A 17,694-nucleotide genomic window follows, 5' to 3' on the forward strand; every position below is an offset into this window, starting at 1 on the left:
GATGAGTCACAACAATGTGTTACATTCGTGAACTAAGTAAAAAGGAAATACTACATTCCGTGATTCTACCGTTATAATAAAATATGAAAATATTAACGGCCTTATTTTATAATGTTAATCGTAAGAACATTGTCGGAGTATTAATTTAAAGATATTCCTTTCTCTTTTTAGGCTTGTTTTGAGCCGCGCTTGCGCGAAACGTTTCGTCTGAAAATCATGACGCCCAACCCCAGGCCTCTCCATTCGCGTGTGGAGCCTTCTTCTAACATGGCTGCGAATGGATTGAAGTGTAGATTAACGGGTGGCTCTAATAATGGCAAGATTTATACAAACGGAAATATTAACGGAATTAAAAACCATACGCAGAATGGACACGCCAAGGTAAACAATCGTATGAATAAAGATTATGATTTTCTTTACTATTGATGCCGGCGTTCGATGGGCCGGAAAAAAACATTGAAACGTGACTTGAAATTATGTAATTACACTTTGAAAAGCTATCTCCCGGTTAACATTTTTGTGATGTTTCGTTTTTCAAAGATTATTCCTGAGTTGAAAAACACACCCCCGAAATCGAAAGAATCTTTCGAGCCTGTACCATTAGTAACTGCCGTGTTGACCTACCTGGGATTTTATCTTTTAATGGTTTTGGGCTATTTGAATCAACTTCTAATTACACCGAAGGCAGTAGCATCCGAAAAAAACAGGCCGGTATGTATGTATGTTTATTATTATTTATGTGCAAAGACACGGATAAGTTTTAGTAACTTGCAGGGTGTTGCCGTTAATTCACAGGGATATGTGCCATTATATGACAGCTTTGAACAATTTTATTTACGTTATGTCTACCGAAGAGTAAGAGACTGCTGGAATATGCCCATTTGCAGTGTTCCAGGAGCATGGGTAACACTGAAGGACAGAATTACTCGAGATTATGGATGGACATTTGAGTAAGGATGATACAAATATATTTTTGAATAAAAATGTTATATTTATCGAACCAGTGTAGTCAATAAATATTTTCCAATTTTAGGTTTACTGGCACCAAAACTAAATGTCTGAATCTTGGCTCTTACAATTATTTGGGATTTGCCGAAAATACCGGTCCATGTGCAGAATCCTCATCAGAAGCAATAAGGCAATATGGTATTGGAATATGCAGTACTCGACAGGAATTAGGTAAGCCAATGTATGTTACGAGTAAATATAATTGTTAAGTTGTGAGCTGGGATTTAAATTTACAGTTTCCGTGCCCTAGGAGTAACTATGAGTATTATCGTAATATAGTCTTCCTTTAAAGTGCATAAATGAAAATTATTGACTTGCTAAATATTACCTTGTAATTTATATACAAGATGCCTTAAGCAACCCCTCTGTATGTATTCAAACTCGACTTCTATTGTAATTGTTTACATCAATCCTTTGTTTCTTTTAAAGGTTGTTTCATAGTGCTATACTATTTTCAATTAAGAATATGTGGTGTGTTTCAATGTGGATGGCCATAGCTTGAGATGCAAAAGTTAAATTTCACTCCAATGCTTTGATCAAAAAAGGTTAAAAGTTTGAAATTCTAAAGCACTATTTTGCTATAACCCCCTATCACTCCAGCATCAGACTTCTTTGTTGCTTTTATGTTTATGCATAACTAGAAAAAACATTATTATTATTACTACATTATTTTCTCCCAAGTAGTTGAGACTTATCTTTAAAAATTAACAATCAGGTAGAAGACATAACTAGTTTTATTATAAAGTCATGAAATGGCTATTTAAATTTTATTTCGTTTATTTCATTGTATTATTATATTTGTTGTAATTTGAAATGTATAATATTTGTGGGAAGAATTGGCAGTTAACTACAATAATGCCCAAACTTAAAACACCATTTGCTTAAAGACTGAATGCTTAACCATTCGTTGATTCAGGATTTCTCCCGATGTCTTTTTGCTGATATAGTATTAATTCCCCCAAAACTTTGGTTAATCTCAGACTTATGGAAATTGGTTTTCTACTTGATAATGTGTTTATAACAAATTTAGAGAGCTAATTAAATTGATTCACAGGTTGACCTATATTTATTGAAATATCTTTGTGTAGAGTATCAGTGGTTTTTATTCAGACGAGATTACTATTATGTAGACATTATACTGTACAAAGGGCAACTTTCTAAACAATTTAAATGGTTCCAACAAGCTTTCAATCACTGGACCAGCATTATATAATAATTAAATGAAATAATAAAAGGTAAGAGGGGTTCCATGAATAAATTTCCATAACTTTAAGATAGTGAATTGGTTTGTGTGGTAGTGCCATAGTTTGAAATCTTGTTCATAATTTCAGGAACATTACCAATCCATGTTGAGTTGGAAAAAACAACCGCGAGATTTTTGGGAACTGAAGATGCTATTACATTTGGCATGGGATTTGCTACTAACGCCCTCAACATACCAAGCCTTATTTCTAAAGGGTGTTTAGTGGCGAGCGATGAAAGGAATCATGCATCCCTTATTCTTGGATTGAGATTATCAGGGGCAACCATTAGAGTTTTTAAACATAATAGTAAGTAGATGGTTCAATTCTTGTAGTATAATTAAATATTTAGGCTTGTACTTTCCTCCCAGCCTTTGGTGTTACTTTGACTATGTTACAATTAAAGGTATCCCTATTTTTTTGTAAATGTTGTTGGTTTGTTTGGTAGTTTTTATGGATTGATGTTCTTTTTGGTGTTCAAAGCAATCTGTAAGTTAATATTTGTTTTGTTCCTGCAGATATGAAGTCTTTGAAGAATCTTCTTCACAATGCTGTTGTTTATGGACAGCCTAGAACAAGAAGGCCTTGGAAAAAAATTTTGATTGTGGTTGAAGGTGTTTATAGTATGGAAGGATCAGTTGTTCATCTTCCTGAAATTATTGAACTGAAAAAGAAGTATAAAGTGAGGGAAAATGTAGTTTGCTGTTGTCAAGTGAGAGGCAACTGGGGGTGGACAAAAATTCATTTTTTCCCTACTTGCAGGCATATCTGTATTTGGATGAAGCTCATAGTACTGGGGCCATGGGCCCACGAGGCAGAGGTGTTGCTGATTACTATGGCATTGATCCCAAAGAGGTGGACATCTTAATGGGGACCTTCACAAAAAGTTTTGGATCTGCTGGTGGCTATATTGCTGGGTCTAAGGTATCATCAATCACTTTTAGTATTACTTTGATGACTTATTACTCAAAAACTCTCAGTTTTGATTTGTATAAATTTTGAGTGGTGCTTGAAAAGATATTCACCAAGGAATTTTTGCAACAAACCAGGTCGCTGCTTCAGAATCATACTTCAGGTGTGATGGCTTGATATGATTTATTGAATTTTCTTGGCCTCTTATAGCTGTGAAAATTCAATTCTGGCTTCAGATTAGCAGATGCTTATTTGCCGTTAGTTGTTTTTTAGAATTGTATTTGAATGTGGTGACACTACCCTTGTTTCATCATTGGTGGTGGTACATCTGTCTTCAGGGAGTTTTCATGTAAACTGTTTTCTCCATGATGTTTGTCCTTGTGCAGCTTCTTCTTTGCAATTCTTCTCTATCCTTTGATTGAAGATCAAATTATATATTCATCCTCTTTCTTCCTCTTGCCCTCTAATTTTCCTAATGTTTTTCTTTTCTGTGGCACTTTTATCAAAATGTGCTGAATCCAATTTGTTTAAACAACCTTCTCTCCAGTTCTTCTACATTTTTATTTATTTATTTTTTTTAAATAGAACCTCATACAGCAGTATCTTGTCAATTTAAACTGGAACGTGTGACAACATACGATTAAGGATGCATATGTTCAAAATGCACAAATATTTACAATTAATTACAGAAATAAGAGAATGAGGTCATTATATTCATATCTAATATGGAGAAATGAGAAAAGCTAGGTCAGTATATGTTTCAGGGAAAAAAAAGGATCAATGGTATCAGGAGTGAATTCACTGAAGAGGAGAGGTGGAATGAAAGTGTTTATTTAGTGATAACCCAGTAGTGAGCATGTGGAGTTAAGTGTGTTTTTTCATGCATGTGATCTATTTCTTTTTCACCATAGCTACTTTTCAAAGCCGTATAGGTATATTTCCTTATTTTGCCTCATAGTTCACCCCCCTGATCCCATTATTATATCAGTACCTTAATTAGTCAACCAAGTAAAGTTTCTCATTTTGAATAACAAGGCTAATATCTAAGGTACTGTGTATCCCAGTGTATTTATGTTGGCTGTCAATTCTTATTTTGACACCAATATCATTTGATTGGTCTACAATTATTTGTAAGAACAATTTATCCTCTAATCTTTGTCTGCCCTGTATTTAGTGTAGTGCCAATGATGCTTTGACTTGTGCCTATGTGTGCACAGGGGGCTGAGGTAGACCAGGGATTGGGAGTCCTACTGTTTAGCTAGTGACCATTGATCTTTAGAGGAGGCAAAAATGTTTCTCCTTAGGGGAAAATTGTATTTTATGATTTTTCAATGAGAAAAGTGGGTCCTAGAACAAACTGTCAACAGTGGTGAGAGGCAGTGGTTTCACCATGGCACCAATGAAGAAGATCAGTCCTGCATCAACTTCTACAGCTGTGAGTGAGAGTGGAAGTCCGCTGCAATGCTGTGATGTGGAAGTCAGTGGGAAACCCCGCATTATTTTCCGTAGAAGATCAGCTTTGCATAGAAATATGGCATTATGGCATTCATTCTAGTAAAATAGTCCACAATTGCATCTCCGGGTGAAGACTACTTGAAAGGAAATATCAGTCAAGGCGGAAAATGTAGAGAAGGGATGTGGAGTGTTAGGTAATTAGTAGTGTGTGGAAAATGCTAAGATGAAGACCAACAGACTTAGGATGGATATCCTGGGAGTAAGAAAGATAGATAGGCCAGAGGCGATGACTTCTAGATGGACAGGGTGATGTACTTGGGAGACAAACAGAAGAATACAGAAAGGGGCATCATCACCAGTAGGGAATGGGCAAGAATAGTCTTAATTGTGCTGTTAATGCAGTTATGTATATTAGAATACTAGAAAGTGACTCTGGAACGCAGATGAAATACAAAAGATACTGTAGGAATAGTGCAAGAAAAAGAAAAGTTAACCACGACCATTGACAGAAAAATAGAAAGAATAAATGAGACTATAACAGGAGTACAATGGAAGGAAATGGACAATATCATAACCAAAGTAGCAAATGAGGAAATCGCAAAGTAACCAAATGGAAGTGCCCATGAATAGCAGCTCAAATAAGAGAACTTCATAGAGGCAAGAAGAAAATAAAAGCATCCAAGAAATGAAACTGAGGAAAACCATAAAAATAAATTGCCGAACCAAATCATACCGCAGTGCCAGAAGGCGGAGGAAGAGTGTACATCTACATAATACCCTGCAAGCTGCCACAAGAGCGTATAATGTGTTAGGTCACCACCCGTTAAAAGGAACAAAACCAAACTCATACATTCCAAAGTATACCCACAGTGGTGCATACATTCATGCAAAAATCCTTTCATATTACGCATATGCAAACACACATACCATCATCCAATGAACAATTGCACCTTTGGATGCAGCATGAAATTCATCCAATAACGTGCAAGCTAGACTTAACGAGTAAGAAGCGAAATTCCACTACCACATGGATGTAGTACAAAGTGTATAAAAAGCTGTTGATAGGGAATCAATGGCTACTTGAAGAAAGGAAATGGCTGATAGGATTTCTTGTATTGAAAACATTCAAAATTTAGGGAGTCAGTACTAGAATTCAGACATCTTTGCTACTCATTGGAAAAGTCCAGAGAAAGCCAAACAAATGCAACTAAGGAATTCCCAATGAGTTGCGAGTGGGAGGGGTGTAATCTTGGAAAATTTCTCAACTTTCCCTCAGTCTCTCTCTCTCTCTGTGTAATACAATTGGCAACCTCTTCTTGGAACCCCCTCAACCATAGGGGCTCCCCAGCCATTGCAAGCAAAGGCACTCAGATCATCAGAAAAGCAGACAAAACTTAGTTGCAAAGATATTTGAATTCTAGTATAGACGAGTTATGAGAAATTTATTGATTGATTGCTTTGTCCTGATAGTACAGGTATGTTTTGGGAAATGCTGGTTAGGAATGGTACAGGGTTTGTCACATGTTGGCTTGGTAGTCCATGTAGTTTTTGTGCCTGGGGTTCCATTGAAGGTCCCCAACCACTTAATCTACTCTCCTGGTTGGGTAGTGCTAATCTTTTATGTCTATTCCCGGTATTCTTCATGAGTGACTAGCTTAGGTTTCCATGGTTAGTTCAGGCTGTATCTAATGCATTACAATGGCCTCGTTAAACCTTTCCATGCTTGTTACATAAACATCAATTTTGCGAGGATCAATTACAACTGAGGAACTGATTCAACATGCATTATATTTGACTAGCATAAATAATGTTTTTAGTGTAATCTCTTTTACGCCTATTATTCGAAGCAGTAATTTTCTGTGTGTTTAGAATTATATGGTGTTGTACCACCTTATATCATGCAATTAGCAGTAACTCAGCTATATGAGTGTTAAGGTGCTATTATGGATACTACATTAAAGCACCTAATGTATTGAACTTGAAGTTAGTTTTCAAATAAATATTTTGGAGAAACTGATCAGATTCAAAAAGTCAAAACATTGAAGCTGCTGTGCTTCTGATTCCTTTGGTGAGGCAGTCTCTCTTTCCACTACTTTAAGGTAGCTCAAATGGCTCTAAAAAGTAGGCTCCCAAGTCAAAAAGTTTGGCAGTGACCCAGTCAGCAAAAGCCAAACAGCATGAATGTGTAGATTCCAGATTAATTGGGATGACCACATAGGAAATGAGTATGACCTCCATGTCTGGCTTAGTTCTGGATGCTCTCTTTCCTTTCTTATCAACCAAACATTGGAGCTAATAAGTTTTTTTAGTTTACAAAAAGTGACCCTCCCTAGCTTCTTTGGTGCTATACCAGCATAAGCTATAATATTGTTTGCCTATTTCATTTCAGAAATTAATTGACTTTTTGAAAGTCAATAGTCATGCTTCCTGTTATGCTGCATCAATGTCACCCCCCTGTGCCCAGCAAATTATTACATCCATGAAGATAATCATGGGTGAAGATGGAACTTCAGAAGGTAGGTTCTTACCATTGTTTTCTCTTGTGATTTATGTCTTATCTATTCTTATAAAGAGTAAATATAAATATATATTAATGAAAGCCCTTACCATGGAAAGAATATGTACATTTATAATAAACATTGTGACACTTTTTTTAATCCATTAAATGGGCTACTGTGCACTTTAAACTGTGATAAGAGCCTTTCAAATGCTCTTTCAGTCTTATTTTGCTGGGATGACTGTTAAAAAATAAAATTTTCTTCCCATTCCAAGATTTTTTTCACATGTTATCATTTTTATATCAGGACAAAGAAGAATCTCTCAATTAGCCAGAAACAGCCTTTACTTTAGGAGAAGACTTAAGCAAATGGGTGTCATCACATATGGTCATGATGATTCCCCTGTTGTGCCTCTTCTAGTCTACATGCATTCTAAAATTGGGTGAGCTACTTTAAATTTTATCCAGTGATGATAATTCTTACATGTATGTCTTCCATTAGAATTTAAAATGTAGTCATATATAATCTTGGAGCCAGAACATTTATGCAGCTTCAAAATTGTGATGGAGCCAATCAGAAATTTCCCTTTTAGCTTGTGCATGTTATTCAGAAGCTTTTCCTTGCCAAAAGTGCTTCTTCGCAAGTTTTAATATAAATGTTAACCATTGAACCATTACGGTGTGTTTAAAGTTATAGATGCTATGTGGGAAGCAAATGAAGATTTGAAAATTAATAGCAAATTTCCTGTGAAATAGTCAAGGAGGAAGTCCCCAATTCTTTGGTCCTTTAATTATTAACAACTTATTTTATGTGCCTATTTAATTTATTTTAACTGTCTTACTAAAATAGTGTTCCCATATTATATGAGAATTATGAGTAAACAATGTTTCATCGATAAGTAAAATAAGTGTTTTCGTAAAGGTATGTCAATGAGCTATTATTGATGATAGTCTGACAGCCAATGTAGGTTCTTCATGGACACAGGGACAAACTGTAATTATGCTTCAAAGCTCTGCCTATATCGCCTCTGAAAACCATAGCACCATACACCACAACATTTTTCTTTGTCTCGATTTAGTGTGTCTACCTTTCAAACTTTCTTTGGCAATGCCTTTATCATATATTTCATTCTTCTATGTATATTTTCCTTCAGACCTGAATCTTTTCTGGTTTCATTAATAATTTTCTTCCTAATGTTATGAACAGATTTTTGTTTCTCACTCGCTCTCCGTGTCATTTTGCCTTATTTTCACTGCTTTTTTCATCAAGAAAGTCGTAACTGTAACATGATTATTACATGGAAATATTTGTTGTGAATTTGGATGTGACCTTGTGTAAGTTAAATGTGCATCTCAGATAATATCTTATCTTTTGTACAAGTTGGTAGACCCTTGATTTTTTTCATTGAAATTTTGTATTTAAAGGTTAACCTTTAGGTGATTAAATTAAGTAATTTGCTAAATGTTCATATCAATTTTAAATGAAAAAAGAAATTAATTGATGTTAGTTCCTGGGCAATTTAACTATTTTAAAAACATAATAAACTTAAATTCACCATATTTGATAAATAAACATCCACAGACTGAGTTACCTATTGCAATGCAAGACATTGATTTCAGCAAAAATAAGATCTTTTCATTCCATGGTGGATTAATTATTCAAACTTTTACCTGTCAAAATGTTCCTTTAACAAAGCACTGCAGATTGTTGATAGGCAGCTATCAACAGGATTGGTTGTCAGGCTTAGTTTGATGAAAACAAAGATTTTACAAAGCTGGCCATAATTTAAATTTGCTGTTCCCATTCCTTAGCAGGTTCAACTGCTAAATCACCAGAAGACAACAATAACAGCATTTGATAAGAAAGTAAGCCTTAAAAATCCTATTTGTGTGAGCAAAAGGTCAAATTTGTAAGATGGAAAATATTGGAATGTACATTTTATAGTGATGGTATAAAGCTGTTTAAATTGGACAGATGGGGAGAAAATTTATATAGCAAAATTAAAGGGTATCAGAATGTCTGTTTTAACAAAAGCAGTGTATCTGGTTATCATTTCATCAAATATGTGATAATAAATGAATACAAAGTTGATTTCTATCCAGAGATTTTATATTTTGGGAATGCTGGAAAACTTGACCCGCTGGAACAGTTGAGGATTTTGAAAAGTGTCCATTGCAATACTCTTATTTACAGCACATTTTTTATGCTTCCTACTCCCTCCTCCTAGAAATTTCACAATTTTGCTACTCAAGTACCCACAAGGTTCTCCCCCCTCCCTCACCTCCTCAAGTATCTTCCTCTCATCTTTCCAAAAACGTAGATGCTGCTGCCATAGTAGATGAATGTGTACAGCTTATCAGTCTTCACTCAGAACTATTTCCAATAAAATAATCTATTTATTTAAGTACCAAACAATAGCTAAATAATTTTGAAAACATTACCAAATTTTCCTGCAACTATTTCCTGTCAGCGTACTTAATGCATTGATGGCACATTCACCATCTTTGAATCTTGGAATGCCAATCTACATGACTTTCTCACTGGCCTGGAAAACATTTCCCTATCCATTGCCTTTGTCATAAAAATATATAATCCAACAATACCCTACCCCTTTTAGACATGTTAATAACAAAAAGTTAACAATATGTTGTATTTCAAACATTTCTGAGTGTGTATCTATAAAAGAGTTATGAAAATGCTCAGCAAATTAAATATGTTTTTGTATATGTTGAATGCATGTGCAGTTGAAGCTCTTTAGTGCAAGTTAATTATGCTATCGTCCATCTCGGCCGAGATGGACAGTATAACCCGGTGGAGGACCCGAGAGGAATTTACGCAGCTGATATGTTGGGAAAATACCAAACCTTTTACCAAGTTAATTATGTTGTGCAGTACTTAATAGGTGCTTTATTCGACAAGCTGTTGTGGATTAGGATATTGGGTTCTGTTTTGTTTGGAGAAACAAAATATTTATTAGGTAGTCGTGTCCATCCAAAACCTACCTTAAGCGGTAGATTACCTCAAAATGGGACAATAATGTCTTGAAATAATTTTCATGGTCCTTCTGAAATCTACATAAAATAGAAATGTATAAAATCTAGTTACATAAAATTATCATTTTGGTAAATAATTAAAATTTGTACTAAGCAGAAAAAAATTTTGGAATCCTAGATGCACCATTTATGGATAGGTTAATTTTTGACATGAATTGTTGTTTTTCATGGTTTCATGTCAAATATGTTCGCTTAAAAAAGTTGCAGTGTGTGTTTCAGCTAATTTGTACGTACATGCCGAGCTTTTTGCCATGTTTTTCAATTTTTGATGTTTGACTACTTCAGGTCAGTAGTAAGAGCTCTCCGAGAGAGGAAAATAGCTGTGGTTGGGGTCGGTTTCCCTGCAACGCCACTAATGGAGGGAAGAATTAGATTCTGCCTGTCAGCAGCCCACACAAAGGAAGCTCTGGATGAGGTTGGTATTCAGTGTGAATGCATGTCACTGTCACTTGAATTACATGAACACAGCAAACTTATTGATCAACATATTCAACTGGTGTGGGAGGATATCTCCAAGCAGAGCGGGGAAATGTTAGCTTGCTGTGTTAGGCATATTTTTGAAGATGCCTTGTAATACTGGGGCAACTGCTCGATGGTACATGCAGGTGGACAATTGAAAGGCATTGACAGCCATTCACTGAAGCTTTCAGTGCCATGTTGAATTAATCCATCCAGATGTATCCTCCCCAAAATGCGTGTTACCACTCTGGAAAATGTGCCTCCTTTTGCTATCTAGTGGGGCATCTGTACCAGTAGATTTGGTAATATACTGCCCTGGTGTCTATCAATACAATAGATTGAATGACTTCCTGCTATAAATCTTCTTCGTCCTAATATTGCACAAGTTGAACATGAAGTAGTGGCAAGTGTTGCCTAAGGAAGCATAAGGATACCTTTTACTTGCATGACTTAATATTTTTATGCTTTCATTGCCAAAGATCTCCATATTGCACTGGATTCCATACTGAAATAACAATGAGGATTTAACGATGGAGTTTGGATTGGGCAAATCTACGACCTTATATCTGGTGAAAGTAAGATTTATGGTAGATGAGGATTCCTCAACATTGAATGCGAGGCAAAAGCAGTGAAGGAAAGTTAAGAAACCAAGTATAAACTGGTTGGCTGCATCTGGAGTTCTAAGCTGTCTGGCAATATAGGCAAATGAGCAATGTTCTTGCAACAGTAAAATTTGTAGTTCCAACACTGCTCTACAACTTTGGCTGCGTGGAGTGGAGCGTCAATGGGTTGCAAAACCTCTACAGGCCTGAGGGAAATGACCACTTAATCTTCGATCACCCAATATTATCTCCCACAAAATCGAGGTGATAAGAGGGCTGGTGGCATCTGGAATGTCTCCACAACTGAGTAGTCCTGCATATGGCAAGCTGAGTGTTTCACTGCACAAATCCAGTTGCCCCTCATGAAAATTTATGAGAATGCTGGCTGAGGGGTTTTTTCTATTCAATGTGGCAAAGAGGTCAGTGAATGACCAACCCCTGACGATAAAACATATCCTGACAGAATGTAGAACATACCAAAGGACCAGAGACATGTTTAATATAAGGGGAGACTTTAGTTATATTTTAGGGGATGACTCTGGGTTCATAAATCGAGTCTTAAATTTTTTAAGGGCAACTGGTTTAATGAGGCAGCTATAGTTTTGGATCTCATAATTTTAATGCCTCTTGATTTTAACAATTATTTATTTATTTATATATTTAATCGTTTTTATTAATTCCTAATTAAAAAGGAATTTTAATTTTAATGAGTGGTGCAAAATGACCTTAGCTGTCAACGCACCCTAAAACTCTCAAAACTACTACTACTACTGGTATATCCTTGGAATCTCCCCTTGGTGACCCTAGCATCCTGTCACAGAAGGCCAGTCCTCAAGCTCAGAATAAATTGGTGAGGAGAAGACCTTGCTCAAGAAGCAAACCAATTAGCACATCTGTAGGTGTTCTCATTGGGTCATGAAAAGCATGGGGTAGCAAAGGAGTTGATTTCCACTTTCCATCATCCATTGGCCTTATGTCCGAGACTTAGGGTTTTGTCCTCACGTGCCAAGATGGTGTCATAATCACACTCAAGTAACATTGCCTTATTTTAGGGTGAATATAATGGACATGAGATTCAGTGTGTGCCAAGGCCAACTGGAACCTTAAGTGAATTACTGTCAGGCTATAGCTTCAACACTGTCAGCATATGTCCACTGGCACAACATGGTTCTGCATGTTTTAAAGTTCCACTTCAACACCATCATGGCATCAGTGAAAGGCACATATGCTGCACTATGCCCCAGAGGTCCGTCACAGAGAGAAACTTAGTGTATGATCTGTTGGAGTTATTTCTTACGATACCAGGATTTGAGAATATAAATCATTGCTTTGACTGGGATTTGAACCGGATCCCCGTCAAGGGATATGATTGTTACACTCTGAAATTGTTGCATTGTAATGCACATTTAGCAGATGATTCTATTTCAAGTTACTGTTGTGGTTTCTCCTACAGTTTCTTGGAGTTATTCCTTCTCTACCATATGGCAGGTATTGGCAGCGAGGCTTATAGTACTCCTTGACCATGTCATGTATTCCATATTTGTGATTAAGTTTTCAACTGCAGCTGAAATAAGCAGAGATGTGAGGGCTTTGGAAAGAGGAATATGAAGATCTGCTATGTGAACTGCAGTAGATGCATCTTGGCTTCTCAATAAGATGGAAAACTGTTGATCATGAGTGTGCTTGGTGGAGCTTAAGGCCAATGGGTGAGGTTAAGTGTATCCTGGCCTGGACGGTTAAGGTGACTTGTGGCAGGAGGCAAACAGCAGGCGGTTCTTATGGAGTCCTTCTGTCTTCACTAAGCATATGACCCAACAGTGTAATGGTCACCTATCCAGTGATTGTGGATGTAGCTAAAACAGTGCCATGCCCCTCCTGAGTCTCCAAGCATCATGATTGCTATGAAACCCGATGTTTGCAGGGGACTCTAAAGAGAATTGTTTTGTTGGAAGTATAATTAATGATAATAAAAAAATAACATTTTTCCTGATGCATTTCTATTTCTCCTGATTGGAAAGTTAGTTTCCAATAGTTATTAAGCTGATGGTTGGCTTGGGTATATCCCGAGTTATTATAAAATACAAAATGTTAAAATTGGCTGTGCCTCTAATAACTTTTTAAACAGTCTACTGATCTAATGGGTCTTGGAACCCACTCGACTTCTAAATGGCCATTCACATATTTTGCCATAGTAATGTTTAGCACTGCAACACATTCTTTAATATTCAAAGAATAATAATATACTTCTTCTTTTGTCTGTTTAGTGTATGTATCAAGGAGTATGGACATTGTCACAAAATAAATTCTTAATTGTGGTAGATACGTGCATCAAGTGGTTGTTTGTCACAAGTGCTGTACTTGTGTTGCAATATTTATCTGAATTACATTTCCCTTAGCGAATAAAAAATTGGAACAATTCTTTGTATTGGTCAATAAGTCCAATGATTACTCTTTTAGGCCCTGGAAGTAATTGAAGAAATGGCCGACTACTTGGGACTGAGGTATTCGCAGCTGCCTCGCCCTACTGAGCCTGTGGTCTATGGTGCTGAGGATGAGTTAGAATGAAGCCAGGTCCCTTTCTCAGTCAAATTTACAAATAAGGAAGCATTGACTACATCAGTCTGCCTTAACCTCTATCATTTCCTGGTTGAAAGTATTGGAACGTGTCAGCAGTTTTATCATTATGCAGCACCTTCCCAAGGAAGATGTTACCGAGCTTTTTCAGTAATTGCATAAGATTTTTATATCCCACTGTTATGACATGACTGATTCCATTACTTTCTGGACTGTGATATCAATGCCAATCAATATTTTAAGGCATGAGCATTTCCAGTAGTCTTGAAATATGAATAAACTGTTTAAATTTTCTCCCATAAAGTCACAAATGTGTTCATAGCATATTTTGCAATTTTGGGATATTTTAAAGATTTTAATCTGAATTCTCATGTATATTTTAAGTCATTTTGTAGCAGATTAGAGTTCTCATTGGTTTTCTCAAAATATTTCATTTGAGGAGTTGTGGTGAAGCTTGTTAATTCTGTTCCAAAGTTTCAAGATCAGTGGAGTCGGAGGTGATGCTTATTATTTATGGACTTGGTTATGCCTTTCTCAGGGGTCATGGCATAAATGACTTCTAATCCACCTGTTTCTCTCACTCTTCAAGTATGCATTTTAATCAAAGGGATGACACCACTGCATTTATTGCCTGTAGCAGTCAGAAATGTTGAAGAGGCCACTTTTGTTGTAGTGTTTGTCTCTGTCGTGGCATTTCTGAGCTCTACTTGGTGCCATAGCATGTCTCCCAGAGCACACACAAACTGTCATATCAAAGCCCTTGCTTTCATAATCTGCAACATTGCACCTAAAATTGTTCATCCTCCCAGGGTATTAATCAAGAGAGGAAAGCTATCCCTCAAGCTTCAGGGAACGTACCTAATACATATGTTTGTGGTGCAATATTGTTGCTTTCATCTTTAATAGAAAACTATTAAAAGAAATATTACAATGCCTTGTATTGGATATTTTTGTAACCCTGAGGGTTATATTACGTTGAAAACTTTTGTCATTAGAGATTTTTCTTTTCATTAATTTTTTAAGGTCTCTCAATATTTTTTTACTTTCAAGAACAACCAGAGGGACCATAATAAATAACTTGTTTTTAATGATAATACGCTTATTATGGTTGCTGTATATCCCAATGTTTTCATGCACTGCCTTCTTTGCATTCCGTTACACTATTTATCGTTGTACATATGAAGAGAATTGTTTTGTAATTAGCCTTAATCAGATGCTCCAGTTGTGCTAAATGTATTGGAAGGAAGAACAAGTTCATTTTGAGGGTGTTATTTTGTTTTGAGGAAGGTTGGTTTTGCATGACTTAAGTTATTGGGATCTTCAAAATAGTGCCATTTGAACAATGAAAGTTTACTAAGCCTCTCAGTTTTTAAGAGTTTTAATGTAAAATTACTCAACAGCCATCAAGTGAAAATTAGAAACTTGGCCAAAGCTTTTTTTTTAATATATCTCACTTGATTTCATATAAGCAAGCATAAAAAAAAGTTTAATTTAAAATAGACCACTTTATAAATTTCTATTCTTCATCATTGATACTTCTTTCATTTTTAATTAGAATTCGTAAATTGTTCTCATAGGGGTCATTCACTCTCAATTAGTGAGCTATATTGCTTTTTTTGTTCACAGTGGTCAAGTTTACTTTCTGTAGAGTTGCCTCTTGCCTATAGGTTCAATATATAATCTTCCATTATCATGGCATAAAAATATTGCCAATTAATTCATATAATATTCTTTCTTCTTCCTCTTCTTCTCACACTTATTAGTATTTCAGTGATAGAATTTTAGGCCATAGTCTTTACAAAAAACTTGAGATTTTCTAGAAAAGGACCTGACAATGCTTTGCCTGTATGTAATCAACTATTTAAGCTTTTGATTTTTTTAAACAATATTAATTCAAGTAAGTTGAATGAAAATGAACAGTACAAGTGAATGTTGCCCAATGCAAGTCCAGGAGCGAAATTCTCTTTCACATCATTGTTGGTATTGATACCGAATTGTATTTTGTAGCAACTGCTTGATGTGTCTTATGGTTTACAAAAATTTATATCAATGAATAAGAAATGAAAGATTTTTATACTGTTATATTTGTTGAAGAGATCTTATACATTGAGAAAGCAAAATAAAAGAATTAGGAGAGATTAATACTTTTTTATTCTACTTCCTTGCCCACCTTTTTGATTATAGAGACTGCATTAGATATCGTTGATGTAATGGCTGAAAAATACAAGTGTTAACAGCAAGGGCTTTGCGTAAAAGCAATTAGCATGACAAGGTTTTCATTCATATCAACAGCCTGGTTAATTTAAGTTTTGCTATTGCATGTCATGGTATTACTCATGTAGACAATATCAAGTAAGTCCATGAATTACCATTGCACTTATCAATTTTTTTCAAATTATTTAGAATAACTCTCCTACCAGTAACTTTGCCAACCCATGTCATGGTGCAATTCATGTTGTAGGTAACTTGATGTAATATCATTTAATTATTTTAAAAAACTGAGTATTTAATTGGCATATGATCCATTTTTTAAGAAAATGCATGTAATTGAGTGAATGAGCCTTTATACTAACTAGAAAGTTAATTTTTACGTATTTCAGTTTTTACGACCTAGGTTTCTTTATTGGTAATTGGTGAAATTCTTTGTTGGGTTGTGCATATAATATTATTCACGTTGCAATTGTGTGAGCTTCAGATGGAAATATTTGAATTATGTGGAATGTGTGTGGGTCATGGAAAATGTCTTATGAATTTATTTGATGGAACTTTTATTATTGTATGGACATCATGCAGGAATATTTCATCTTCACATGGTAGGGCTCTAATTTGTTCCCCATTTCAAAAAATCTGAGAGCCAGTGTAGAAATCTGATTAATCACACACTGAAATTTGATGATTTCAAGACTAATCAATGGGATATATCTTCCCATCATATTTCCAACTTGTTTTTTACGAGTATACCTTTTTGCTCCTACTTTCCATAGACCGTAAACCACCACCTGACTCTCCAATGATCGTAATGACTAGGCTAGCATCTAGTGGCAGATGGTCTCTCTGAGAGCTTTGGCAAGGGTCAAAATCACAATCAAATATCTGGGGGATGAGTGATCCCATAATTTCACCTTTTTATGTGCACGTGTTGTCCAGGGATGTCCAAGTGTATTCCATAAAGCTAGGCCTAAATGTTAATGACTTCACAGCAAGACATAGCGGTGAGGGAAATTCGAAAGCAAATTGTGATTCTAGGAAAAGAAGGGAAATTACCAGAGAAAATCATATTTTTGGGAAAAATGCAAAAGTAGGTTCTAAATTCATTTATCAACCTGGAAGGGGAGGGGAATGGTGCTTAAGCCCTGGTAATGGCACAATGTGTGTAGCTACGTAAAACATATGAAGCCACTTTCTTCAATCTAGAGAAACTATTTTCTTATGGTGATGAGTTGCAGAATGTATTGTCAGATAATATATGGCCATAACATTGAGTGTAAAGCAAGTAGGACCTCACTACTGACAGTGAGTATTGAAAAGCACCGGAAAATAAATAAGCTCTTTCATATTTTGATAAATTTTTTTGTTCCATCATGTAATAAATTAGATGATAACTGGATATCATGGAATTTAATACTCGGGGCCTAGTCTAAGATGTCAATTATAATGAAGTATGGGGTCACTCTATGATTTATATAAATCAATATATAAACATTTATTTAATGTATCACTTCGGTGCACTCAAGGTCAGTGCATTAAATTCCAAGCAATTGGAACTTAGGGCAATAAGGTAGTATTGAAATGAGTGCAGTATCATCAGCATACCATTTATATGGATTGGCCTTTTAATTCTTTCCTACTTTTGTGCATTTAATTGGCGACTGTGGAAGTTTCAGATAAAGAT

The 17,694-nt window shown here is 35.6% G+C and overlaps 1 protein-coding gene across 1 annotated transcript; it reads left to right on the plus strand.

Annotated features, from left to right (window-relative positions):
- Nucleotides 1–53: 53 nt before the first annotated feature.
- Nucleotides 54–15,944, plus strand: lace (serine palmitoyltransferase long chain base subunit). Its single transcript, XM_071598390.1, has 11 exons — nucleotides 54–381; nucleotides 541–711; nucleotides 796–950; nucleotides 1,034–1,179; nucleotides 2,340–2,558; nucleotides 2,768–2,931; nucleotides 3,012–3,173; nucleotides 7,006–7,132; nucleotides 7,421–7,556; nucleotides 10,453–10,582; nucleotides 13,686–15,944. Exons 1-11 carry the CDS (start codon nucleotides 217–219, stop codon nucleotides 13,791–13,793), a joined length of 1,683 nt encoding a protein of 560 aa, XP_071454491.1. The 5' UTR covers nucleotides 54–216; the 3' UTR covers nucleotides 13,794–15,944.
- Nucleotides 15,945–17,694: the final 1,750 nt, after the last annotated feature.

This window comes from Hetaerina americana, unplaced genomic scaffold (genome assembly GCF_022747635.1).
Source record: "Hetaerina americana unplaced genomic scaffold, ioHetAmer1.1.p SCAF_10, whole genome shotgun sequence".
Lineage (NCBI taxonomy): Eukaryota > Metazoa > Arthropoda > Insecta > Odonata > Calopterygidae > Hetaerina > Hetaerina americana.

What these genes read in the sequence shown, in the direction of transcription:
- lace (XM_071598390.1), top strand. Translation starts at nt 217, where the DNA reads ATGACGCCCAACCCCAGGCCTCTCCATTCGCGTGTGGAGCCTTCTTCT. An exon ending in AACTGAAAAAGAAGTATAAA is followed by an intron (nt 2,932 to 3,011) that starts GTGAGGGAAAAT and finishes CCCTACTTGCAG; the next exon opens with GCATATCTGTATTTGGATGA. An exon ending in TACATGCATTCTAAAATTGG is followed by an intron (nt 7,557 to 10,452) that starts GTGAGCTACTTT and finishes TGACTACTTCAG; the next exon opens with GTCAGTAGTAAGAGCTCTCC.